The sequence below is a fragment of the Bos indicus genome, chromosome 19 (genome assembly GCF_029378745.1).
Source record: "Bos indicus isolate NIAB-ARS_2022 breed Sahiwal x Tharparkar chromosome 19, NIAB-ARS_B.indTharparkar_mat_pri_1.0, whole genome shotgun sequence".
Classification (NCBI taxonomy): Eukaryota; Metazoa; Chordata; class Mammalia; order Artiodactyla; family Bovidae; genus Bos; species Bos indicus.
Window position 1 is genome coordinate 21,100,303 of NC_091778.1, and position 25,820 is coordinate 21,126,122.

The 25,820-nt window shown below is 50.5% G+C and overlaps 4 protein-coding genes across 5 annotated transcripts; 1 reads left to right on the top strand and 3 right to left on the bottom strand.

The window, feature by feature from the left end:
• Positions 1–233: 233 nt before the first annotated feature.
• On the bottom strand, positions 234–8,073 carry POLDIP2 (DNA polymerase delta interacting protein 2). Its single transcript, XM_019980960.2, has 11 exons — positions 7,836–8,073; positions 6,422–6,503; positions 5,483–5,580; positions 4,726–4,822; positions 4,481–4,556; positions 4,141–4,248; positions 3,576–3,712; positions 2,745–2,771; positions 2,411–2,536; positions 1,418–1,497; positions 234–686 (listed from the first exon to the last, which is right to left on the bottom strand). The coding sequence occupies exons 1-11, from the start codon at positions 7,994–7,996 to the stop codon at positions 572–574; spliced, it is 1,107 nt and encodes a 368-aa protein (XP_019836519.2). The 5' UTR covers positions 7,997–8,073; the 3' UTR covers positions 234–571.
• Positions 8,074–8,156: 83 nt separating this feature from the next.
• Positions 8,157–13,011, top strand: TMEM199 (transmembrane protein 199). 2 transcript variants are annotated; one of them, XM_019980971.2, is made up of 6 exons: positions 8,157–8,398; positions 10,036–10,109; positions 10,427–10,516; positions 11,014–11,056; positions 11,269–11,381; positions 11,615–13,011. In XM_019980971.2, the coding sequence occupies exons 1-6, from the start codon at positions 8,197–8,199 to the stop codon at positions 11,696–11,698; spliced, it is 606 nt and encodes a 201-aa protein (XP_019836530.2). In that variant the 5' UTR covers positions 8,157–8,196; the 3' UTR covers positions 11,699–13,011. The 2 variants fall into 2 exon arrangements, with proteins under 2 accessions (XP_019836530.2, XP_019836529.1); XM_019980970.2 differs by having other exon boundaries at positions 8,158–8,398; positions 11,680–13,011.
• A 6,806-nt stretch (positions 13,012–19,817) lies between these two features.
• SEBOX (SEBOX homeobox) lies at positions 19,818–21,470 on the bottom strand. The gene is made up of 2 exons (XM_019980371.2): positions 21,114–21,470; positions 19,818–20,946 (listed from the first exon to the last, which is right to left on the bottom strand). The coding sequence occupies exons 1-2, from the start codon at positions 21,468–21,470 to the stop codon at positions 20,566–20,568; spliced, it is 738 nt and encodes a 245-aa protein (XP_019835930.2). The 3' UTR covers positions 19,818–20,565.
• A 1,336-nt stretch (positions 21,471–22,806) lies between these two features.
• VTN (vitronectin) lies at positions 22,807–25,756 on the bottom strand. Its single transcript, XM_019982376.2, has 8 exons — positions 25,580–25,756; positions 25,367–25,486; positions 24,958–25,290; positions 24,739–24,878; positions 24,318–24,474; positions 23,968–24,120; positions 23,221–23,571; positions 22,807–23,002 (listed from the first exon to the last, which is right to left on the bottom strand). Exons 1-8 carry the CDS (start codon positions 25,641–25,643, stop codon positions 22,890–22,892), a joined length of 1,431 nt encoding a protein of 476 aa, XP_019837935.1. The 5' UTR covers positions 25,644–25,756; the 3' UTR covers positions 22,807–22,889.
• Between the last annotated feature and the right edge of the window lie 64 nt (positions 25,757–25,820).

Consider the following 25,820-nt stretch of genomic DNA (forward strand, 5'->3'; position numbering starts at 1 on the left):
CCGCCCTCCAGCTCTGCACTTGGCAGAGGGTAAAGAAAACAGAGTCCAGCCCATCCCCCACTTCACTGGCTGAGTGACCTGGGAGACATCAGGCAAACCCCTGCCCCACGATGGAGACAGACACCCTAGCTGAAGGGGCAGCTTCCTGAAGGGCAGTTAAGGACAGTAACCAAGGGCCCCCGCCGGGTCAGAAAGGGAGCCTGAGACGTTGAGGGGCAGAAACGGCGAGGGTGGCCAAGCGCGCACTGGTTTATTGCCCAAACCTCGCATTCTAACAACTGTGTGACAGGCTAGGGAACCCCCACACCTATGGCCGCTGAACACAGTTCCTGATGGAAAGGTTTACTGGAACACAGCGTAGGCAGGGCATACGGGGAAGGCCAGCCTTGGAGGAGGCCCACGTGGGTCTTCTGGAGAAGTCATACTCCACCCGCCAAAGTAAGAACACCGAAGTCAAATGGCACAAACGATTAAGAGACCCACTGTGGCCGTGACAGAGTTCTGCAGCAACTCTCATGGGATGTGGGCTGTTGTTCGGGGCGGAGCCTGGGTGCTCAGGGCCTCTGCTGGCCTACCAATGAAGGCCTGAGGGCGGTGTCTTCTCATCTTTATTGCTTTCCAGGGAGAAGGGAGGGATCCGGACGTCAAAGTGGGAACCATCAGGCCTCTCGAAGCGGAAAGTGCCCCTGGGAGTCAGAGAGAAACTGGTTTAGAGGTCTGGAGAGCCCTGTGCCCTCAGCACCACAACTGAGGCAGAATAATGCAGGCCTGGGCTCTTCTGCCTGGCTCATGCCAGGATAACACTGGTCCAGGGACCCAAGAGCCCATCCTGGCCCTTCATGAAAAGAAGAAATGAAGTTGTCCTGAATTCAGCCCTTCGATGCACCCTGGATAGGCCACCCAACTATGCTTTCAGGATACAGAATTAAACACCAAGGGAAAAAACCAACTCATTGGCAGCTCTGTAGCAAAAAGTCACCAGACCGCTTTGACCTAAGTCCTCATCCCACAGGGGCCTCCCCAGATGGCACAGTGGTAAAGAATCCACCTGCCAATGCAGGAGATGCAACAGACACAGTTCAATCCCTGACTAAGGAAAATCCCCTGGAGAAAGAAATCTCCAGTATTCTTGCCCGGAAAATTCCATGGACAGAGGAGCCTGTCGGGCTATAGTCCATGGAATTGCAATTAGACATGACTGAGCAACTGAGCACACACACACACACACACACAAATTCCACAAAATCACGGAGAACTGGGAAAGTCATAAATCAGGCAAGACTCACACAACAATGAATGGCAGATACAGCTCCACCTCAGGACTTCACTGGGTCCAGAGTGAACTGCACGCTATGAGCTCTCACTTTCTGACCTGCAGTGTCGTGGACCTAAGCTGCCCCCACACCCACTTACTCACCACATGTGCCCACTGGAGGCCTGCAGGGAGACGTGGCTGCTGTACTGGAAGGCGGGCTGCTCCTTGGATAACACTGGTTCCTGTGAGGGTTCAGGCAAAATAGGTCAGACCAGACAAGCTCCCTGTACCCCAGGGCCACATGCTGACCATCACCGAGTCAGGACCAGATGCCCTCTCATGCCTCCCACCATAACGGCCGGCCAGCACCTCCTCTCACAGCACCGCCATTGACCTGGGCCTTTTACTCTGGCCCTGAGAAAGATAATCTCAGACTAAACATCTGAGGTTTCCAGACAAAGATGACAAGCCCAAGATCTCTGCAAATACCCCTTTCAGCGTCTATTCACTAAGTGCCTTATGATCAGCAAACATCTGCTAACTTAAGTCCTGGTCATCATAAGGTAATAGATGTTATCCTAAAAAACTGAGATTCTGGTTAAATAACCTGGCCAAAGTCATGCAGCAAGTAAACAACACAGTGGGCGTCTGAAAAGAGATGAGCTCCAAAGCCCTGTTCTTTCTATCCCACGCTGCCTCCCCAAGTCCCTGCTAATGTGTATAACTGCTTACTGAATGCGGCCCCTTCTCTTGACTATTTCTCAGGAGAGTGGGTGGGGTAGCGCAGGAATTGCAAAGTCAGATCTCTTCAAGGGCCAGCAGAGGATGTATGTGTGTAAAGAGGCAGAGGAAGGACAACTGGGAGTGCTGGAGGGTGTGTACCACACCCAAAGGCTTCCCAATTCAGATTTTTAAAAAGGGTGGCCACCAACGTCACTTACTTGGCTCCAAATCCAGGACCTGCTGCTACGAGTTATGAGGACCATGGGCCAGTTAAATAACAGTCCCTCACAGTGAGGTTTCTCACTCTGAACAGTCCTGTGCTTTCACACACTGACCCCCTGCCCCTAACCACAGAGGAGGAGACCGTGCACTAAGCTCCCAGGCCTGCTGGGTGCGACCAGAAACCAAGACTGTTAGCCCAAAGATGCTCACCCTGCCCACCACCCCTCGGCCTCGCACTGTCTCCAAGGTGCCGGACAGACTGAATATCCTCCAGTGTCGCTCCCGGAGCTGAACCACGTCACTGTCGAGGTTCTCCAGGCGGATGCAGTAGCGCCACTGTGGGAGCAGGGGAGAGACTTCACGTCTGAGAAGGAACAGAACCTGGGCTAGCCCCCTGGCAATTCTACGAGAGAAAAGGGCAACGAAGGCCAACACCTGCCCTGCACGGGTCTCATCTCCCGCCCCGGAGGTGAAGCCCCCACCTCCCACCTGCCCCCACAGGCACGCCTCCTGGGCTCCCCTCCTCCCGAGATTAGACACTCACCCAGTAGACGTGGGAATTCTGGGCTTCCTGGGGAAAACAAAACACAAAGAATTTCAGTCCCCGAGGGTAGAAAACGTCTATTCCAACCAACATCACTCCAGTGGAGCAGATGTATTCCAGGACGGATGCAAAGACAGAAGAAAGCCATAAGTATCTTGATGACGTGCTAACTATGGCCAACATGCCCAGAGGGAGGCAGGCTCCCTGGGCCCTTCCCTGGCCTCCTTCCTCTTCATCCTATCAAGATCACAGAGCTGGATGAGAACAGAAGAGAGGGCCCTTCCCTCTCACCACTCTCCCCATCAGCCTCCACCCCTTTGCCCACCACTGCTGCCCAGGCTGCTGTCTTCCTCCTCTGCCTTCCCACATCTCAGCAGGATTACAAGACTTAGAAAGATGTAGGCTGGCCTCCCCCACTACCGTGAGCTCCTGGAAGGCAGGTACAGTGTTTCATTTTTGTCACCCTAAGACCCAGGTTACGGCCAAGCAAGAAACAGCTCAATAAATGTATAAAACGTGGGAAGAGGAGCCTACAGTGATTTAAACAAGTATGTGTATGTTCTTCATAATCATGGCTCCCTTTGAGCCAGAAGAGAAGAGAGAGTCAACCTGGAGGCCTTCTTCCTGGGATCTGAGAGTTTCCTTGCTCTAGGTCTTGGTGTCAGCTCTTGCCAAGAGGGTGCTCGACCCCAGCCAATACATGCAGCACTGGAAACCAGAACCTCAGGCACATGGTTTAAATGTGGGACCCACACCAGCAGTCACACTGGGGACCCCACACAGAACCCGGGGGCCCAGCCCTGAGGGAAGGTACCAAGGCTCGGCACCTACCCTCATGCCCATGTAGAAGGGGATGACGGTGACACGGATATTCTCAGTTGTTTCCCGGTGGACATCAGAGAGCTCCAGCCAGGGGTGATTCTTCTCCTGCCAGGCCCGTAGTGTCTCCCGAGCCACAAAAGGGGGTGCTGGGGCAAGAAATGACTGGTTAGACCAGGCCAGCGGCCAACTGCTTCTCTTATAAAATCCTTCCCAGTGATGGCCAAGGTATAGAAGACACATGAGCAAAAGCAGCACAGGCTGGAAGAAGGCACAGGGCTGCCTACCAAGAATAAGCCCCAAGGAGGAATATGACGTCAGGGGAAGAGAAGTGGCCTGGGAGTTAGGGGCCCTGGCTCTCAGATCTCACTCTGCCACTACCTAGCAACCTTGAGTCGCTCTCATCATCCCTGAGCCTGTTTCCCTATCTGTGAGGAGGAGATAAAGGCCATCTACCCGACAGGTCTAAAGGGAGGTTAAATCAAGTTGTAGAAACAGAGCTTTGAAACTGCTTCTGTGACACTGTTTTTGAAGAAAGGGCCCTCCCATTACAGCTTCCCTTTATGAAAGAGGGTACCTTTTGTCTGGTCATACAGGAGAAATCTTTCAAAGAGCTCATGCTGGATAGGAACCTGATCAGTGGAGGTGTAGGGGAGGATGTCTTCGTGGCTGACATAATCCAGGCCTGGCAGAGAGACAAAGACAGAAAACTCACAGAGGAACGGGGAAGAGTGGGGCTGAAAAGAAACTCAATTTTTGGGCCTTGTCCCAGGGTGGGACGAAGCTGGCACCAAGGCTCTCAGCATCTACACGCCCTCCAAAGCAGATTTAAGGACAGCAGAAAGGCACTGGAATTCTCTTCCTGAGACACACCAGACCCCTCACCGATGGGCACCACTCAGATGCTCATAACTCACCTGGAATGGCATAGAGGGCCCGGCTGTCGTCGTGATTAGCCAAGAAAGTCACAGCTTCTGTCTGAGATCTCTGAGACTAAGGCAAGAAGCAAGTCATAGGTGTTCTCGGTCACTACCCAGTCCTGAGGACTTGGGGCCCAGTGCAGTATGGAACTGTTGGATCCCTCTCCTTCCCTTGGTCCCCATCAGGGTCCAGGCCTTCCCCATGGAAAGGAACCCCAGGCGCAGCCACCTTGCTTACTTACTATATGTGGACAGTCTCGGGCATCAATCAGCACCTGATAGTAAGTGTGAGTTTTGCCTTTCACCTCCTTCGAGCCATGGCCGGCAGGGTTCTCTGCTCTATGGGGCAGGAGGAAAAGCCCAAGATCAACCTGAGAAACGGAAGCGGGGCCTGCCCCAGCTCCCTGCCACCCCTCACTTAAACAGACCAGTGCCTGAACTGAAGGGGCTTAGCAGAAGCTGAGCCAATGCTCAGCACGCCCTGGCCAACGCTCCCCAAGCAGGAGCAAGCAATAGGGTGTGGTGAAGAGTCATCGTTTATCTTCCTCTCTGGATGCCTCTTTAAAAAAGGGGCCAAGCTGAGAAAATCAAACTGCTGCTTCAGTCCCTGGAGCCCAGAGCACCCCACTCTTCTCACATCCCAGGGGCTCTCTGTGATCACTTAATGGAGCCTTTCTTTTTTTAATGTACTCTAGGAGAAAGATTCTAACTGAACATCAAGAAATCAAGAAGCCTAGTTCCCCAAATGCCCTCTGGGGTACTTATAATGCAAACTAAGAATGCCTGGGGTGAGCATCCTGGGGAGGTCTGAAGGGACCCTTTGGCTTAAGACTCAGCACTTTTGTCTCCATGGGCATCAGTGTCAAGGGAGTGTTTGGGGACTGTTCCTAAGGCCCAGAAGGAGGCTGTCTTGACCGCTGGGACTCCAATTACATATGTCTGCCATGGGTTGGGCCTCCTCCAGAGGATACTGTGAGGCATAGTGAGAGGGAAACTTACTTTTCTGGGGCTGCAGACGCCACATCCCGGTCATAGAGTCTGGCCTGCCAGGGAAACAGGACGACACCTCGGTAGCCAAAAACACTGTGAAGGAAAAGCTGGGAGAAAAGAAAGGTTCAGTGAGTCTGCAGCCGAGCAGGTACATCCAGGTGGGGCCCAGACCACTAAGTGGCACGGGTGGTGGCAACTCCAGCACAAGGTCTTGCTGTTCTTTCCCTTGGACTCTGAGATCCACCCAGACCAACTGTGGGCACGCTTACTGTCCCTTCACCTGGCTGACTTCTACTCAGCCGTCAGGCCATAGCCGAGGCCTCGAGGAAGCCTTCCCTTCCCTCCCTTCCACTTAGCCGGTGTATAGCCGTGAACCATGTGCATGCTGTAATTCTTTTCTTAGACTGTCAACTCCATGAAGGAACTGCTTTCTGATTTCATACCAATGCATAAAGCCCATTCTATTGGAGGCATACAGGGGGAAAAAGCTGAATAAACAAAAAGTTCTCCTTATCTACAAGGGGCCTAAATCTATCTCAGTAGATCTGGCATAAAACTGACTCAGAAAAAGAGCCTCACACCCAGAGCTTAATTCACTGCACTCAATTCAACTAGAACAAAGCATCAAAAAGCAGGCCCTCCACTGGCTTCCCACCAACCACTATGTTAGATGACTCTTTAGCAATAGGACTTTCTCCTCAATATAGTTCAAACCATCTCTGTCCACACTAACTTGGAAACAAAACCCGATGACACATGAAGTGCATTCAAATCCAGGAAAACAGGGACAAAAAAACATGTTAAAACAACAACAACAAAACTTTTGATTCTGGTCTGGCACCAAACACCAAGGCAGAAAATCATAATGTTCAGGCCTGTGACCAAATTTCACCCTTTCAGAAGCAGAGCACACCCTGAAAACCAAAGATGATGCCGCCCAGCACTCACCTGTCCAGTCTCGTATTTTCCATTCTGTTTTGGCACCTCGAACACACCAACTGTCTCCAAAACTTTGCCCTCTGGTCGGTTTCTGATTAGGAAGGAAAAGGAACAAGCAACTGAAAAGCTAAGAAGTGAAGGGTACTAATCCATCAGAAAAAGCTGCTAGGATACTGGGGGGGGCCGGGGCCATGACAGCGGAGAAGGGTCGCGGCAGTGGGGCCAGCTGAAGCAGGGAAGGGTCCTGCCAAGCTACCCCTCCACAGAGATTCTGCTGCTCCTCCTCTGAGGACCAGCTGCAGATGCCCGCTTGGTTTCCATGAGATCTGACAGCTCCCAGATCACTTCTCTCTTGACCTTAGCATTCCTCGTATCACGCCCTCAGACCCTGCTTCATCGTATCCCTTGCCTCCATTTCTTCCCTGACCCATCCTCCTGACCTCCCACAGCAGTGACTGCCTTTCCCACCTTGCATTTCAGTTATTTGTGTCACTGTCTTATCTCCATTAGAGACTGTAAGTTCCCCGGGAGCAATGCTTGTGTCTGATTAGCCTGTGCTCCCTCTCAGAGCCTAGCGTATAAGGGGTGCTCAAAAGAAAACTTTTGTGTCATCATGCCATGTTCATTTCCACCTCTAAACTGCAGTCCTCATCCTGGCATTGCACCAATGTTATTCTCTCTATCTAGTTTTTGTTCAGATTTACATCAATTTTCAGAGGAGTCTTAAATTGCAAATAGCTATCATCTCTCCCCCATGTCCGTGTCTCATCTCAGCCACTAAAAGGTCAGCTGTCACAGTGACTTCTGGACCCGACTGCTTTTTCTGGGGGCCCTTCAAAGCACCGCTTTCTTACTGTTGTGGAGAGGTGAACTCCATGTCTCCTTCCACTTGGTTCACCTGCCCCAATTTGATCTCTCTGGTCTCATCCCTAGGCACATTGTTCACACCATCCCTGTGGCTTCAAACCCCCTTCCTCAAGTCACATAAAGAGAGTATGTGCCCTCAAGGTCACACTGAAGCCTGGGACCCACGCAGGGCGCAGACTCGGGTCCTGTTTCCCATTTCCAGCATCTTTCTGAGAGAGGCCTTGACCCGCAGTCATGGGCTGAGGGTTCAAATCAAAAGCCCTAGCACTTAATTGAAGGACTTCCCACTAACAGTGGCGCTCGGATGTCCGCATTCGAGGAAGCAGGCTTTGCTCCGAGCAGGTTATTAGTTCCCCCTCGGAGCCAGTCCGGCACAATCCAGGACTCTGGGCCGCGCTCCCTTCCTCGCTCCTGGCACGCGTCCCAGGCAGCGCAGGTCGGCTCTCGGCCGGAACTCTCCCCTGGGTCGAACTCCTATCACCCTCTGCTGCTGGGCCCTCTGGCCGGGGACACGCTCCCTAGGCTCCGGGCCCGACCCCCGCGCTCCGTCCCTCACCGGGACGAGAGGTGCCTCCGCGTCGTCGTGGTCGCCACGGGTGGGAAGGCCCCAGCTCCACCCGCCGCACAGAGCGGCCTCGGCCCCCGGGTCCCAGTCAGCGACCGGGACCACCAACGACTGCCCACGGTCAGGGCCCGCCGGGCCACACAGCCCGCCATGTCTCGCCCGAGCTCCCGCTGGGCTGCTGACACACCACCCGACCCGCGGCCGGGCGGCGTTCCGCCCCCGCCCCACACTGCCCCGCGCCGTTGCCCCGCCCCTTTGGCTCTCTGCCCCGCCCCGCGAGCTTCGCGCTTCTTCCGGCGCAGGCGGACGGAAGTCTCGGTTCTGGGTCACCTGACCGTAAAGTCGGCTAGTAATGGCGTCTAGCTTGTTAGCTGGCGAGCGATTTGTACGCGCTCTGGGTCCTGGTGGGGAGCTGGAGCCAGAGCAACTGCCCGGGAAGCTGCGGGCAGAGCTTGAGGCCGCGCTAGGAAAGAAGCACAAGGGCGGCAATCGCCCGGCTCGCCTGGTTTCTTTCCGCCTGATCCGGGATCTGCATCAGTACTTGAGAGAAAGGGGTGAGCCCCAGTCTCCGGTTCAGAGTCGCCTCTTTTTTCCCCAGAGTTTAGGCCCTCCTGAGGTGTTTTTTCCTGAGGGGGTGTATCTGTTGCTGAACCAAACTCGCGGCTTCTTTCATGACTCCCAGCAAAGCCAATATACTGAGGCAGGGTTATGGTGAAGGAAAGTACAGTATTTAATGCAGGGTGCCAAGCAAGGGAACGGGAAACAAGGCTCAAATCCACTCTAGCTTGGAATTTGAGTTAAGGAACTTTCGTTTAAAGGAGAAGAACAAAGAGGCTAGGAATAATAGTCGTGTGACTTTTCCTAACTGTGGTTTCAGGAGTCAGAATGTCTCTGATTTACGATTCTCAGGTCACGTGGTCCTTGGCTCCGGTGTCTGTTAGCTCACTTTGCCCTGGAGAAGCAACCAGAGTTTTCAGGTTAATGATGATATTTATAACACTACATTAAAGATGTTATCAACAATAGCAGTTTGAGTCATCTGACTCTGGTTCATTAGTATTCTGTTAACACAGCATAGAAGTTAGAGGGGACAGGAAAAGGAATAAAGTTTTGGATAGAGAGATGAATTGTAAGGTCAGTAAGGAAATTTCAGTTTGAGGGGGACTGGGTTTCAAATCCGTCACTCTCTTTCACCCATGGAATGATAATCTGGCCAACCCAAGAGTAACCTCACAAACCCTGGGGAACCAGCCCACTCTGTTCATAATTTCCATGGGAATTTTTCATGGATGACAAAATTTACTTGTGCAGTTTCTGTTCTCTTGAGTCTCATCTTTACATCCAGGCCCACGTGACCCTTGAGGAAATACAAATTCTAACTCAAAAGCACAGCACAGGTTCAGTTTCTTCCTTTTGAGCCACATTAAAAAAAAAAAAAAAAAGGCAACATAGTGGGCTCACCCTGTGTGTGAATCTAGATTTCTTTCCATCTTAAAAGCAAGAGTGGTCACATCTGATAGAGTTGGTTGGTTTTTGTTTTTGGATATAGAATGATGGGAAGTTCTGTTGAAATATCTGGACTGGGAGTGACATTTGAATTGTAGTCCTAATTCTGCTACTGACTCTTCATGGAGGAGTCATTTCTCTTCCTTGAGTCTCTGTTCCCTTATATGTAAAGGGGTCCAGTATGGCAAACTGGCATGTAAGGTCTTTTGCCAGAATTAACAGCCTGCCCAGAAGTGTGAGGGGTAGATTATTCAATTATTAGAACTAAAAAGGACCTTAGAGGGCATCTAGCACAGTGTCCTCTAAGTATTCACCATCACTAGGCCTTAAACCTATTTAGGGCAAGTTCTTTTGTGGCCACAGAAATGACCTAACTTAAAGGCAAATATAAATGACCTACGAGCTGTGACATTGGTTGGGTAATTGAGAGCCAACAATTAAAGTCACCATGTAGCACTAGTATATGGGATTATCTATGTTTCTTTCCAGTTGAAAATGAACCTGGAGATGAACTGATATAAGAGTAGCCATGTTTTATTTTGGTAGAAAGAATTGGCGGGCTGGGGACTTCTTTGGCAGTTCGGTGGTTAAGATGCCGTGCTTTCAATGCAGAGGGTGCAGGTTTAAGAATTGGGCTAGATCCTTCTCTGATCCTTCAACCTCACCTCTATGCATTTTTCCTCAGGTTCCAAACTGTACCTTCATGAGCTCCTAGAAGGCAGTGAAATCTATCTTCCAGAGGTTGTGAAGCCTCCTCGGGTATGTAAGGGATATATTTGTGAGAATGGATGTTGACTCAGTTGGGTTTATTCATTTTACTTCCAGATTTATGAATCTTTGTGCTCAAAATTTGTTCTTTGAATCCTTGAGAGCTGGGGTGGAGGAAACCAGATATTGTCCTCCCAGTCTGACAGCTTGAAAAACTGATACCCCCCAAAAAAAGTTTCCAAAGCACTGGAGGCAGGACTGGTGCCTGGGTCTTCTTAGCAGTACTTTGCCCCCTGAAACCAGTGACTGTGACGTGTTTTCTAGCAAGCTGGAAATACCATTCTTCTTCTTTGATTTTTCTGCCTCAGAACCCAGAGCTAGTTGCTCGTCTGGAAAAGATTAAGATACAGCTGGCCAATGAGGAATATAAGCGGATCACCCGCAATGTCACCTGTCAGGTAAGAGCCCACTCTTCAATATGTGGACCCTGTAGCCCCTGAAAGCAGGGCCCTGCACTGGGAAGACACACAGATGAAAGAAAGTGTGGAAACCTGGTTTGTATACTATTAATATTAAGGGACTGTAGAAGCTCTGTGCTGCGTACAAGCCAAATACAGTTCCCATCCTATTTACTGAGACTGTCGGCTCAGATGGTGACTGATTTTTAAAGGTTGTAGAGGTGGAGATGAGCCGGGAGCCATTCTTTTGACAGAGCACCCTACTTTTCTCTGGCATGCACCTGGCCCAGAGGAGGAGAGGGATACACGGGTACTGGAAATATACGTCTCTTCTCTGAAATGCTTGATCCAGAGTAGACTCCAACTGGTCCTAGACAAAATCCAGGGAGAAGACAGAACTAGTGTGTTGGGTATAAAGAGGGCTGAGCCCAGACTGACAAATGAATACTCTCTGGGCTGCTTCCATTCTGAAATCCTTTGCTTTTTCTTTTTCCAAGGATCCAAGGCATGGTGGAACTCTCAGTGACCTGGGAAAGCAAGGTGAGGTACTAGGAAATCAGGCTGTGAAAGCCTCTCACTGGGATGGGTCAGCCGTGGTCCTCCTTCTCACTTCATTGCTCAGGATTTAAGCCTGAGCTGTTCAGGCTTGCTGTTTGAGGGAAGCCTGGCTGATGGGGGAGGCAACTGTGAGATAAAAGGGCCTCATGGAGGATGCTGACCTAAAAGTTTCTTGCCCGGGCTCCTCCCCAAAGTGAGGTCAGTGAAGGCTCTGGTCATCACCATCTTCAACTTCATTGTCACGGTGGCGGCTGCCTTCGTCTGCACTTACCTTGGAAGCCAGTATATCTTCACAGAAATGACCTCGGTGAGTAGGTTCTGGGCAGGGCAGAGTGCCTCAGTTGGGAGTGTTGGTGGGATAGGGAGGAGGTATGCAAAAATGCCTTGAACAGGTTATGTATTTATGTGATAAACAAAGGGAGCATTTGATCTGTCCAACAGTCATGGAGGTAGATAATAACCTCAAGAGAATCAGGATCCAGTTTTCTTCTCTTCCCCCCAACTTATGGGCTGGATTGAGGTCCTCTCCATACTTGTTAGGTGCTAGAGGCTCCAGAGCTGGAAGCTGGTCTGCATCCCATAAGCCTGATTCTCTCCCTTCCCAGCGAGTACTGGCTGCCTTGATCGTGGCCTCTGTGGTGGGTCTGGCCGAGCTATACGTCATGGTGCGGGCGATGGAAGGCGAATTGGGAGAACTGTAACTGTGCTTCCTCATCGAAGTCCGGAGACTCCAGGGTCTCAGCTGCCAATTGCTGATTCTCAGTCAGTGATTTGTACTCAGCCAAGCCAAGGCCACGTGCTCTTCCTGTGGGACAGTCCCATCCTGTCGGTTAACAGAGGGGGCCATAGAGGACACTCAGACAACAACAGGAAAGAACTGGTCTGTCCGTACATTTTCCCGAAGCCAGTGCCCATCTGCCTTCTACTGTCCATTCTGGGCATTGCTGGGGCTGGGTTTTTCCCCCACTGGAATCAAAGAGAATCCAGGCCTTTCCAGAAATAGACCATACTGCCTTGAACTTGCCCAGGTGCACAAGTCAGTGGTTGTCCTTGCTCCACACATCTTGATGCAGACCTGTGATTTATATCAGAAGACTCCAGTAAAACAGAGGGATTCGCTTTCTTCAGTTTGTGCTGGAAGAGGAACTGATCAGAGGACATCAAATAAGAGAAAGCCAGTTGGTACAGGATGGTGCAGTTGTACACAAGGCAACTTTGGAATCTTAGTTTCTGCCTTCATCTTCTTCCTTCTGCTGGCCTTGTTCAGATTTCCTATGTTTCTGCCTGTCTTCAGTATTCATCAGCCCTCCTTCAACTTCCCACCTTCTGGTCACCCTTTGCTCTGCTTCCAAAAATGAAAACACTTCAGATAGCAAAGCAGTATGTCTGCTTTTAATTGCAAAATCCCTTGTACTTGTTTGTATTTGTAAGGAGAGTATGCCTACTGTGAATTGTCTCAGCTAATGAAGGGAGAGATTCTTTGTAGACTGGTGACTGTTTCTAGATTGAACTGTATGTGTAATTTATATGAGTATACACATAACAAAAATATATGGTATGTGTACATATTGTCATACATAAGCCTGTTACAGGTTATTTTATGCGGATTCTTAAACATATCTGGGTAAGTGCAAAAAATAGTATGTAAAATTGTTTTACATGATTGCTTTTGGTCTTCAAAACCATTCCAGAGGTTAGAAAAGGAAGCGGTTTTAGGTCCCTTTTCCAGAAGACAAAACTGAGGCTGAGAGAGGTCAAATGATCCTCAGCAGTCCTTTTTCTGTTAAAAGGAGCCAAAGACTCCTGAGTTATCTTGAAGTCTCTGTAATGTTACACTTTTAAGAACTTAGATTAGTGGTGTGTTGATGGAATCTGTATAAGACTTTTAGAAATTACAGTAGCATTATTATTTATCCAATAAATATTTATCAAATCCAGCATATTCTATTGTTTGTTTGTTCGTTTGTTTTTATAACTTTGGCCATGCCACACAGCATGCAAGGTCTTAGTTCCCTGACCAGGGATTGAATCCGAGCTCCCTACAGTGGACGTGTAGCATCCTAACCACTGAACCGCCAGGGAATTCCCTCCAGGGTGTTCTTATTTCAAATCTTATGACAACAGAGAAGTCCAAAAGTTTCCATAGTTGGTGAGACTTAATTCAGGTCTGCTCCTAATGGTAGACTCTTTGTTTCTGTTTGTTCAGTGTATGAGCTCCTAAGGTCTTTTTTTTTTCCCAGGACCCTCTTCTGTTCTTAGAAATTATACACTCATCGACTCAATAGACGTTTCCTCTACAGTATTGCCGGTTTCTTGAATTACAGCAAGTCAGCCTCTAAAGAAAATATTCTGCTTGAGTGAGAAGGAGGGTGTAGGCCCTTCTGTTATACCACAGATCATTTTGTTGAGAAATCAGGATTTCTGTTGTTGACTGGAAGAAATACCAACTTGAGAAAAAATACAGGTGGCATTTTACAGTGTTTTTAGCATCCCTGACTGTTTGAGTTAAAAAGCTACACTGAATCACTCTTTGCTCCTGATGAGCAAAGCCAAGTCAGATTTTTAGAATTCAAGTAGATATCATCTCTTTTCAAGTGGCTGAGTCTTGCAAGTGGAAAGAGCTTTAGCCTTCAGACTAATATCTGTGCTACGTGCCTAAAAAATCTATTTGAACTATTTGTTTTGGTCTATACTCCATTCTCCTCCTTTGACAATATCTCTGGGATATATGGGCAGAGAACAGTAAGAAAAATGAGGAAAAATCTACAGATTTTATCCTGATACATATAAATCAGAGAACCAGAGAATTTTAAAACGCTACTGAAACTTAGAGAAGTTAATTTTTCCATCCAAGTAGTTCACAAACACACTAATATTCCAGAGGATCATCTGACTTGTCCCAAGGCTACAGAGCTTAGTTATAGCCAAAGCTCCAACCCCTGGCTCTTGGCTCTCATGTCATACCTCTTTCCACATAACGCTATTCACTCTCTTCTTAAAATTAGAAAATTGGTCAAGTGAAAGTACGTTTGAAGTACTAACATGAGTGGGAACTTATTCTCACCATGTACTTAATAACTGTTAGCTGCTGCTTCTCTCCCTGACCTTCATGAGTCTTGAGGTTGAAGTTTTCATTGTGTCTGATGCAGTTCCTAATTTTCTGTTTTCTCTCCTGCTTATTTTCCTTCATACTTAAAATGCTTGAGGGAAGAGTGGAGAATACTGCCTATTTGTGTAGGGTCTCTATTAAGCTTTGGTATTAGGGAGCCTGACAACACATGTGCCTTCAGACAAACTTGTGGGGGTTAGGCTGATCATCACTTTGCTTTTGGCATTAGTCAGTCATATAGAACTACCCTCCATTTCCACTCTGATTAAAGAAAACATATTTCATACACTGACCTAAAGATGTCTGGGCAGTTCTGATGATCTGCATCAGGGATCAGCAAAAAAAGAGGTATTTAAAAAAATATGTATCTTAAGCATACCAACAACCCTTTTAGAAAGCAACTTGTCTCAGCCATAAAAAAGAGTGAAATAATGCCATTTGCACCAACATGGATGGACCTAGAGATTATCATACTAAGTGAATTCAGAGGAAGACAAATGTCATACAATAATCACTTATCTGTGGAATCTAAAAAAATCATACAAGTGAACTTAATGACAAAACAGATTCACAGGCTTAGATAATAAACTTACGGTTATCAAAGGGGAAACGTGGTGGTGGGGAGGGATAAATTAGGTTGAGATTAATATATACATACTAAAGGAAATCAGTCCTGAATATTCATTTGAAGGACTGATGCTGAAGCTGAAACTGCAATACTTTGGCCACCTGATGCAAAGAACTGACTCATTGGAAAAGACCCTGATGCTGGGAAAGATTGAAGGCAGGAAGAGAAGGGGACGACAGAGGATGAGAGGGTTGGATGGCATCACCGACTCGATGGACATGAGTTTGAGTAAGCTCTGGGAGTTGGTGATGGACAGAGAAGCCTGGTGTGCTGTAGTCCATGGGGTCGAAAAGAGTCAGACACGACTGAGCGACTGAACAGAACTGATAAATAGTCAACTAGGACCTATTGTATAGCACAGGAGAATCAATATTTTGCCATAACCTAAATGGGAAAAGAATCTGAAAAAGTGTGTAGGTATAACTGAAGCCCTTGGTTGTGCACATAAGACTAGCAACATTGCAAACCAACTATGAAGTGTGAGTTGCTACAGTCTCTCGGTCATGTCTGACTCTTTGCGACCCCATGGACTTTATATTCCAGTATAAAGTAATTTTTTTAAAGGTAAAGGCAAAGGAGAAAAGGAAAGATAATACCCATCTGAATACAGAGTTCCAAAGAATACCAAGGCGAGATAAAGCCTTCCTCAGTGATCAATGCAAAGAAATAGAGGAAAACAATAGAATGGGAAAGATTAGAGATCTCTTCAAGAAAATTAGAGATACCAAGGGAACATTTCATGCAAAGATGGGCACAATAAAGGGCAGAAATGGTATGGACCTAACAGAAGCAGAAGATATTAAGAAGAGGTGGCAAGAATACACAGAAGAACTGTACAAAAAAGATCTTCATGACCCAGATAACCATGATGGTGTGATCACTCACCTAGAACCAGACATCCTGGAATGTTAAGTGGGCCTTAGGAAGCATCACTATGAACAAAGCTAGTGGAGGTGATAGAATTCCAGTTGAGCTATTTCAAATCCTGAAAGATGATGCTGTGAAAGTACTGCAGTCAATATGCCAGCAAATTTGGAAAACTCAGCAGTGGCCACAGAACTGGAAAATGTCAGTTTTCATTCCAGTCCCAAAGAAAGGCAATGCCAAAGAATGTTCAAACTAGTACACAATTGCACTTATCTCACATGCTAGCAAAGTAATGCTCAAAATTCTCCAAGCCAGGCTTTAGCAATATGTGAACTGTGAACTTCCAGATGTTTAAGCTGGGTTTAGAAAAGGCAGAGGAACCAGAGATCAAATTGCCAACATCCATTGGATTATTGAAAAAGCAAGAGAGTTCCAGGAAAACATCTACTTTTGCTTTATTGACTACGCCAAAGCCTTTTTGTGGATCACAACAAACTGGAAAATTCTTAAGAGACGGGAATACCAGACCACCTTACCTGCCTCCTGAGAAATCTGTGTGCAGGTCAAGAAGCAACAGTTAGAACTGGACATGGAACAGACTGGTTCCAAATCGGGAAAGGAGTATGTATGTCAAAGCTGTATATTGTCACCCTGCTTATTTAACTTATATGCAGAATGCATCATGCAAAATGCCGGGCTGGATGAAACACAAGCTGGAATCAAGATTTCTGGGGGAAATATCAGTAACTTCAGATATGCAGATGACACCACCCTTATGGCAGAAAGTGAAGAAGAACTGAAGAGCCTCTTGATGAAAGTGAAAGAGGAGAGTGAAAAAGTTGGCTTAAAACTCAACATTCAGAAAACAAAGATCATGGCATCCGGTCCCATCACTTCATGGCAAATAGATGGGGAAACAATGGAAACAGTGAGAGACTTTATTTTGGGGGGCTCCAAAATCACTGCAGATGGTGACTGCAGCCATGAAATTAAAAGACACCTGCTTCTTGGAAGAAAAGCTATGACCAACCTAGACAACATATTGGGAGAAGGCAATGGCACCCAACTCCAGTACTCTTGCCTGGAAAATCCCATGGACGGAGGAGTCTGGTGCACTGCAGTCCATGGGGTCTCTAGGAGTCAGACACGACTGAGCGACTTCACTCTCACTTTCCACTTTTCATGCATTGGAGAAGGAAATGGCAACCCACTCCAGTGTTCTTGCCTGGAGAATCCCAGCGACAGGGGAGCCTGGTGGGCTGCCATCTATGGGGTCGCACAGAGTTGGACACGACTGACATGACTTAGCAGCAGCAGCAGCAGCAGCAGCAGACAACATATTAAAAAGCGGAGACATTACTGACAATGGTCCGTCTAGTCAAAGCTATGGTTTTTCCAGTAGTCGTGTATGGATGTGAGAGTTGAAGTATGAGGAAAGCTGAGTGCCAAAGAATTGATGCTTTTGAACTGTGATGTTGGAGAAGACTCTTGAGAGTCCCTTGGACTGCAAGGAGATCCAACCAGTCCATCCTAAAGGATATCAGTACTGGGTGTTCATGGTAGGACTGATGTTGAAGCTGAAACTCCAATACTTTGGCCACCTGATGCAAAGAACTGACTCCTTGGAAAAGACCCTGATGCTGGGAAAGACTGAAGGCAGGAAGAGAAGGGGACAACAGAGAATGAGATGGTTGGATGGCATTACCAACCCGATGGACATGAGTTTGAGTAAGCTCTGGGAGTTGGTGAAGGACAGGGAAGCCTGGTGTGCTGCAGTCCGTGGGGTCGCAAAGAGTTGGACACGACTGAGTGACTGAACTGAACTGAAAGCTTAACTATTCAGTAAGATTCCTACCAAAAATAATAGACATAAAAATAAAAACTACCTACAAAAAAAGTGATTGATTCATATGTCAGAGATCTTTGAAATACATGCCAATGTTCATCTCAATTATGTCTAATAATAATATCCTATATTGGATACAACTTAAATATCAGAAATAGGGTGATTAAGTAGATTATAGCAATAGATACATTTTTAAAGTATTATACAAAATATTGTGCAAAATAAGTTGCTATACAACCCTGGAATATTAAAAAATTAGCTATACTGAACACTGAAACTTTTTTGGAGAGTCACATCTGTCTTTTTTTTTTTTTTTTTCGCTGCATCAGGTCTTAGTTGACACATGCAGAATCTAGTTCCCTGACCAGGAATGGAATCCAGGTCTCCTGCTTTGGGAATGTGGAGTCTTAGCCACTGGACCACCAGGGAAGTCCCACAGCTGTACTTGCCTGTACTAAACTTCGTGGCCAGAGTCCCCACATATCGTCAAGCTTTCACAGTCTCCACGTAACTGGATTCAGGTTGGGAGACTTCCAAATTTTAGATACAGAGCAGACCTTTTTCTTTTTCTCTTTTCTTGGCTGTTCAGCTTTCAGGATCTTAGTTCCCCAACCAGGGATCCAACCTGGGCCCGAGGCAGTGAAACCACCAAGTCCTAGCCACTGGACCGCCAGAAAATTCCCTGGAGCTGGACTTCTTAAACAGCTTCTGACCCAGGGCAATTTCTCAGGATGCAATTGGAGTCATTCCCCACATACTCCTCCTTCTTGGGAAGGCGTCCTCACTTGATCCCAGCCCCTACTCCCAAGCCAAGAGACTGCTGTGGCATTGAGTAATTTGTGTTTGTGTTAGTCACTCAGTCATGTGTTTGTGACCCCATGGACTGTAGCCTGCCAGGCTTCTCTGTCCATGGGGATTATCAAGGCGAGAATACTGGAGTGGGTTGCCATTCTCTTCTTCAGGGGATCTTCCCAACCCAGAGATCAACCCTGAGTCTCCTGCATTGCAGGCAGATTCCTTACCCCTAAGCCACCAGGAGCTCCTTTATGGGCCAGTCAGGCTTCTCAGATGGCTCAATGGTAAAGAATTTGCCTGCCAAGGCAATAGATGTGGGCTCGGTTCCTGGGTTGGGAAGATCCCCTGGAGAGGATATGGTAACCCACTCCCATATTCTTGCCTGGAGAATCCCATGGGCAGAGGAGCCTGTACCCCTTGGGGTCGAAAAGAGTCAATGACTGAGCATGCATGTGCACACACACGCACGTATGGGCCACTCTCCTGGCTTCTAGAGCAAGAGCAGCCAAAGCCTTAAGTGCTTGCTGAGGGAAGGGCCACGGTTCAGGTGACCTCCATCTGCAAGGGCAGAATCAGAAATAGGAAATCAGGTGGCCTTTCCTCTGCTTCTCACCCCACTTTGGGAACTCTGCTCTCAGCCAGTTCCTCTGTCTCACCATACCACAGTTTCTCCAGTGCAGTCTGGGTCCAGGGCTTCCTGGAGAGCAAGGGGAGTCCTTGCCAGAAGCCCAGAGAAACAAGAAGCGAGACCTTTCCAGTTTCTCATATCCCACCGTATGGAGCATGCTAAGTCCCTTCAGTCGTGTCCAACTCTTTGCGACCCTGTAGACTGCAGCCCGCCAGAGTCCTCTGTCCATGGGATTCTCCAAGCGAGAATACTGAAATGGGTTGCTCTGCCCTCCTCCAGGGGATCGAACCTAGGTCTCTTACATCTCCATTGGCAGGTGGATTCTTCACCACTAGTGCCACCTGGGAAGCCCATGTGGAGAAGGAGGGGGAACTAGCGTCCATTGAGAGCTTTTATTAATACAGTGTGTCACGCACCACATGAAGCCCTTCACCTACATTATTGCTTCTCATTCCCAAAACAGGAAATGAGTATTACCATCCCCATTTTTTCAGGCTCCTAGACTTCCAGAGAGTTTCAAGACTACCTGGCAGCTAGGATTTGAATCTAGCACAGACCGATTGCAAACTCCAAGCTCCAGAAGCTGAGCCGAGTCTCCAGAAGTGCAGGGAGCTGGAGTGTCCTGGAACAAGTGGGCGCAGGAGCAAGGGGTGCAGCTGAGGCTCCCTTCTCTCCAGGGTCTGTCAGCCAGAGCCCTAAGCCCTTCGATTAACCCTCCTCCCTCTAACTAATCCTGGCAGAAGCCTGGGTAATACCTCCCACCCCGAATCTGTGTGGAACCTGGCCCTATTTAGGGATTAGGTAATGGAGATAAACTTCAAAAGCAAACAGCCCCCATCCCAATTCATTTGCAGCACAGAACAATCCAGATTAAGGTACAGAGTTGGGGTTTTATTTGAAGATTAGTTGGTATTACAGATGACAGTGATACCAAAACCCAACGCTGCCAACGTGCACGCTCCTCCCCACCACATCCTGAGTCTGTCAGGTTGTCTCTGCAGCCCCAGGTCAGACGGCAGCCAATCTCATATTTGTGAAAATTAAATCAACATAAGCCCTGGGTTCCTATTTCTACTTTATGACTTTAATATCACTCCGTCTTCAGATCCATGGCTCTGATTAATTTGTCCAGGTGGCAGGAGGACAGGAGAGGGGGGCCCTGAACTATAAAACGACTGGTCCCTGCAGTCTAAAATTAGGATCAGCCCTCTCCCAGCCTTCTTAACAGTCAGGTAATGGCCTAAAGGGCCGTTGGGTACAGGGTGATGGCCCATTGTCCTTTGGAGGGAGGAGGTATTGTCAGCTGGGATGAGAAGAATTGGGAAACTGGCAGAAGTGGAAAACATGGGGTTCTATCTCATCCCTCTGTGCCAAGATGATGGGTGGGGAGGGTGCTAGGTAGCAGGAGCAAAGCCCCCCTCACACCATTGAATCCGTATCTAGGCTGGTCTGGAGGACAGTGGAAGGCAGGGATCCCTGAGCTAATACTTTCATCCTGTAAGAAAACTCCCTTGTGTAAAAGGAGGGTTCAGGAGATCCACTTCCGGTGTGTTCAATCCTAGGGGGCAGAGTGGGCTACGGGAACCAGAGTAGGGGTCTTGCAAGTCCTAGACCTAGGTTAGGAATGGTCCAGGTTGGTGACTATGGCTGAGGCATAGATGAGGTCAGAAAGAATGCCCAGTGAGGTCTGGGGAGCAGCTCGCTCAGAAGAGAGGTGGGGCCCGGAAGACCCAGCTGGTGCCCAGGGGGCTGCAGCTTTAGCCCCCACCCACCCCTGGCCTGGACCCAAGCCAGGAGCTGGGCAGGAAGCATGTCGACACACAGAGGCACACTGAGCTGTGCTGTTGGAGGGTGGAGGCTGGCCAAGGGTCCAGGGCTCCGGGGACCGCTGGATGGTGTCCGGAAGAGAACAGGATCTCTGGGGAGGCTCAGGCCTGGGGCTTAGGCTTCCTGGCTTTCTATTCTTGATTCTCTTGGCTCTGCGGTTCTGGAACCACACCTGGTAAGGAAAGAAGGAGCCTCTTCTGGTTCCAGCATCCCCTCCCCCCAGGTACAGGGGAAGCAGAATCTGGAGGCAGGATACCCAGAGAGAACGGACTGTGGGTCAAGCTTAGAAACTCACTGTGCAAGTGCACCCCCATCCTGAGGGGGGTGATCACAGCTCACCTGTATCTTGGCCTCAGGAAGAGAGGTGACCCGGGCTAGGTGCTCACGGGTGCCGATGTCGGGGTAGGGCCGTGCTGCAAACACTCGCTCCAGCTCCAGCAGCTGCCCTCTGCTGAAGGTGGTCCTCTTTCTCCGGTGGGGACCCAACCCACTGGCATGGCCTGCAGGCCACAGTGGGGGGGTCAAGCCAGGACTCCCTGTGAGAGCCTCCACCCCAGTCTCAAAGCCCCCAGTCGACCCTGAAGCCCCTACTCCCCACCCCTCTTCAGACTGCCCCATCACCTTCCCCACATCCTCCCCCTGCCCACCCTTTCCCACCAGATCACCTGCCGGAGATGCATCCACTGGGCTGGTCATGGAGCCGGCAGAGTGAGGAGCCAGACAGCCATGCCAAGGCTGTGCCCACACCAGTCCCCTCCGAGTGTGGGGATTTATCCTGCTCAGAGGCCTGGCCCCGCCTCCAGGAGGTGGGGAATCCCGGAGGAAAAGGGGCCTCGTGGGAATATGGGTGGGCAACCCTGCTCCTCCGGGGCTTCACCAAAGAAGCTGGCCTCATCTCCCCATCCTCACACTTCAAACTCTGGCAGTCTATGTCTGAAATCCTGTACTTTATGAAAATCCTCCCATGGTTCCATCCAGAAAGGCATGGGTGCTCCCAGGGCTTCAGCTGCGAGACTGGGTGGAGTTCTATCCCACGACTGAGATGGGGCTGAGAAAGCTAGACAGGATATGGAGGACGATGGGGACAGCAGATGAGCCGGAGCCACCCTCTCCTCAGCAGGACAGGGAGCAGATGTCACTACCAGATCACCCTCGGCTCTGCTTTAGAGCTTGGCCTGCTCCCCTGGCCCCCTAAGAGCCCAAATGGACTTCCTAGAGTCCAGGAACTTGGAACCAGAGGAGGTTCCACAGGTACATTTGGCAGGGGGGTAGTTTAAGAAAGATGTTATTACAGTGTTCTTGTCCTCTGAAGTCTTCTGGGCCACTTTTCCAAAAGAGATGGGTGCATTTGAATTTCCTTTTGGTCCCTGCTCTTCCCTGTGTCTCCTGCCTCAGTGCCCTGCACCCCAGACCCAAGACAGAGATTTCAAAACCCTATCATCATAGGGACAGGTTTGGGGGAGCACAGTGATCACCTTCCCAGGGGCTCTTGAGTGTCTGAGCTAACAGCATTTCAGGTCCAGGATAGGCAGAAAAGCTAAGCCGCAGTCCACTACCTCCTGACCCCCTGCCCCTTCTAAGATCTGGGTCAGTGACAAGAGGCAAAACAAGCCCCAGGCTGGATAGGGTGGCTTGGTGACGCCTGTCATCCTTAAGAGGGGTTCAAGTCCCTGCTTAGCTGCTGGTGGGTTGTTGGGGACTGCTTGGTGCGGGAGGAAGGCTTGCACTCATGAGGCTCTCCCAACAGGTTTTCTGGCTCACTGAGAGGGCCTGAGCCCAACACAGGCTGGAAACAATGAGGATCTTCTCTGTCCTCTCCCCCAAGCCATCCTGACTGCCCGACTTCCCCTCCTTTACCCAGGCATACCCCTGCCTCCTGCCTTTCCACCTTGGTCAGGCCAGGAGTCCTTTTTTTTCTTTTGGCCACACTGCGTGGCACATGAGATTTTACATCCCCAACCAGGAACTGAACCTGGCCCCAGTTTCTTAACCACTGAACTGCCAGGGAATTCTCAGGACAGTAGTCTTAAACTCAGGGTCAAGGGATCTTTATTGAGCTGGAAGGAGGATGCTGGAGCAGGGAGCAGCAGTGACCAGCTGTTTGGACTCAGGCTGCTACGCTTGGCCAGGGACTGGACAGCCCAGCCAGTACTGGGCGATGGAGCGTGGGTAGGGAGGGATCACAGCGTCCACCCGCCGTGTGCGAAGGTTCACTCGGTAGTACTTGTCTGCAAGAGAGGTCGGGAGATGGGGCGTGAGACACAGCCTACCCATCCTGCCCTAAGAAGACCTGGGTGTCTCCTGGAAGGGTGAGTGAACATCCACCAGGCACCCGAGGACTCCGGCCTGCCTTGTCACCACTCAAGGGCTGTGGTCAGCCCCCAGGGACCAGGGACAGCAGGAACGACCCAGCCAGACCAGCTACAGGGCGGGCAGGGGCTCCCACCTTCTGAGAAGAAGTAGACACTCTGGATGGGCTCACAGGTGGCAGGCACAAGCCAGTCCATCTCGAAGCTATCATAGTTGTTGGCTCCCAGGCCCAGCTCCTCGCTGGAGAGCCAGGACAGGAAGGCAGATCGAGATCGCCGGTAGGGGTTCTGGTTTCGGCCTCGGCCTCGACCACGGCTTCGGAGCGAGCGGTAGCGTTTGCGATGGCGGCGTGCAGACTTAGTCATCTTGGCCCGGGGGAAGCTGGGAGCTGAGCCTGAGACATAGATGTGGCCGGCCATGGCCGCATCCAGTCGTCCCGGCAGACCAAACCAGTTGCGGCTGATGAGCTGGGGCTGTCCAGCACCACCTGCGGTGAGGAAGGGGTGAATGCAGATCCTTGGTAGCCAAGGATGGGCTGTCTGCCTTGTCCAAGGACAGCCATCAGGCTAGTGGCAGAGCCCCCCATCCCGGCCTTTCCCCTGGCTTCCCTCCACCGTAGCCCTCCCCGGTTGCCCCAGTCACAGCCCCTCCTTCTGCTGGCTGTGCTAGGCAAAGTCCAAAGTGTGGGGTCCGAGTGGAGGCAAGCCTCCCTCCACCAACGTCAACAGAAGCAAAGTCTGGCCTGAGCAACCTGAGCAAACAGCTTTTGATTGATTGCTGCACAATTGCAGCCTCTCAGGCTGGCCCAGCCCTCCCTCTACCTGGGGGCTCCTAGCCCCCTGGACCGGGAAGCAAGACTCACGCTTCCACCCTCCCTCCGTACCATAGGAACCGCCCCAGAAGAGAAGTCGGAAGATGTCCACCCAGCTGTCCCGCTGCATCAGGGCAAAGTGTTTAAATGCGGCCGGCAGGGAGCTGCCTTCACAATCCTCTTGACTGGGCTGCTGCTGGAACACATATTCCCAGTAGTGGTTGCCTGGGGAGGGGTGGCCATGAGCAAGACTGGAAAGCCCCAAGGCTGTGGAAGTTGGGAGCTCCGGTGGGGGTTGGGAGTAGGGGAGGTGGGGTGTGGAGGGAAGGTGGGGGATAAACACAGGCCCGTCCCCAGTGAAGCGTGGAAGAAACCCAAAACTGCTCCACTGTCTGCACACCCTCCTGCCCACTTCTGAGTACCCTTGAAGAAGTAGACCCGCTCCCTGCCATTGAAGTTGTGAGCGGGGAGGGCCAAGGCTGCGTCCACATCATCCGGAATACCCCCGAAGCCGTCCGAGATGTTTCGGGGGAAGTCAGGCTCCAGGACACCGTCCTGAAAGCGCCAGTACTGACTACCCTAAGGGGTTGGGGAGGAGAAGAGGGTGGGCAGGAAGTTGGCTGTGCACAGAGGCGCAAAATCCCCCAGTCAAGGCAGGCAGCTCTAGTTCCAGGCTTGTTGCTCAGGAGCTGAAGCCTTGGGCTTTTGTGTGCTCACAGAGCCCCAGCCAGGGACCACAGGCCCAAATCCAGCCTTCTTGCCCATGCTGGTCCTGGGCACAGCTGCTCTCAACTTCTACCCAGATACTCTCAACCCTGACCCACAGCACCCTGGGCCTGGCACCTTGAAGAGGTATGTCTTTCCCTGACAGTTGACACGGGTGAAGGCAGCATCAATGGGCCCCTCAATGCCCCAGACATCTCGGATGAGTTTGGGGTATCCAGGCCTCACTGCCTTTTCATCCAGCTCATAGCAGTACAGCCCTGGAGGGAAGGATATCGTGTAAGGGGGGATGCCCCTGGGACAGACCCCTACCCCCAAGTCCTGCCCGCCTTGAGTCACCTCGGAAGGCAAAGAGGGAACCATTCTTGAGGTCAGTGAAGGCATCAAAGGGTTTCCCACTGCACGTCTCCTCCTCTGCTGGGGACTCAGAGGTCTCTAGGTCACTGGTCCCCATCCCAGGCTCTGAGTCTCCCCGCCCAGGTGGTGGGACCTCTTTCTCAGGGTTGAGAACTGGTGCCTGGACAGGAGTCTCTAGGGTCTGAGCCTGCAGAACAGAGGCCAGAGTGGTGCTCTCGGGCTGTGCTTCCACGTTGCTGTTGACGGTCTGCGCGTCGCTGTAGTCATGGAACCCATACTCATCTTCTGGCAGATGGAACACATCCCCACGAGTCACTGCGGGCAGAGAGGGTGGTGGTGACTCTCCAGCTGCACCGGGGACCCCAGGCCCGCCCAGCCGCTCTGCACGCACCTTGGGGCTTGCACTCAGCCATGAAGTCGGCACAGCAGCTCTGGTAGTAAGAACAGAGCTCGTCACACTGACACTTCCTGGTGGCGTTGAAGCCCTCGGTGCAGCGGCCCTTGCAGGACTCTGTGAGGAGCCCGTGTCAGCTGGCACGGCCAAGCCCAGGCTACCCTTTCCCACCCCACCTTGACCCCAGTGGCCAACAACACCCTCCCGCACCTTGGTCAGCCACAACAACCCACGCCAGCAGGGCCAGCATCAGAAGGGGCCTTAGGGATGTCATGGCGGGGCCTCCAGCCTCGAGCCTGGTGAACTAGGTTCCCGTGGTCTCTGCTTTGATGCCTGAGAAAAGGAGGAAGCGGAGAGATGGGGAGTGGAGGCGGGGGAACCAGAGAAGAGGAGCTGCCTTTTCTACTGCTCTGTTTGCTCCACCTCCAGCCCAGCCCCCCAGTGCCCCGAC

Bases quoted from the DNA above. Each gene is read 5' to 3' on its own strand.
- POLDIP2 (XM_019980960.2), bottom strand. From the start codon at position 7,996: ATGGCGGGCTGTGTGGCCCGGCGGGCCCTGACCGTGGGCAGTCGTTGG. The intron at 4,557-4,725 runs GTAAGTAAGCAA...TTCTTGCCTTAG, and splicing joins CCCGAGACTGTCCACATATA to TCTCAGAGATCTCAGACAGA. The intron at 2,772-3,575 runs GTAGGTGCCGAG...TGTTTTCCCCAG, and splicing joins CCTTCTACATGGGCATGAGG to GAAGCCCAGAATTCCCACGT.
- TMEM199 (XM_019980970.2), top strand. From the start codon at position 8,197: ATGGCGTCTAGCTTGTTAGCTGGCGAGCGATTTGTACGCGCTCTGGGT. The intron at 10,110-10,426 runs GTATGTAAGGGA...TTTCTGCCTCAG, and splicing joins AGGTTGTGAAGCCTCCTCGG to AACCCAGAGCTAGTTGCTCG. The intron at 11,382-11,679 runs GTGAGTAGGTTC...CTCCCTTCCCAG, and splicing joins TCTTCACAGAAATGACCTCG to CGAGTACTGGCTGCCTTGAT.
- SEBOX (XM_019980371.2), bottom strand. From the start codon at position 21,470: ATGACCAGCCCAGTGGATGCATCTCCGGCAGGTGATCTGGTGGGAAAG. The intron at 20,947-21,113 runs GTGAGCTGTGAT...TTTCCTTACCAG, and splicing joins TTCCTGAGGCCAAGATACAG to GTGTGGTTCCAGAACCGCAG.
- VTN (XM_019982376.2), bottom strand. From the start codon at position 25,643: ATGACATCCCTAAGGCCCCTTCTGATGCTGGCCCTGCTGGCGTGGGTT. The intron at 25,487-25,579 runs GTGCGGGAGGGT...GGCTCCTCACAG, and splicing joins GGTTGTTGTGGCTGACCAAG to AGTCCTGCAAGGGCCGCTGC. The intron at 23,003-23,220 runs GTGGGAGCCCCT...CCTCTCTTGCAG, and splicing joins TGTCTACTTCTTCTCAGAAG to ACAAGTACTACCGAGTGAAC.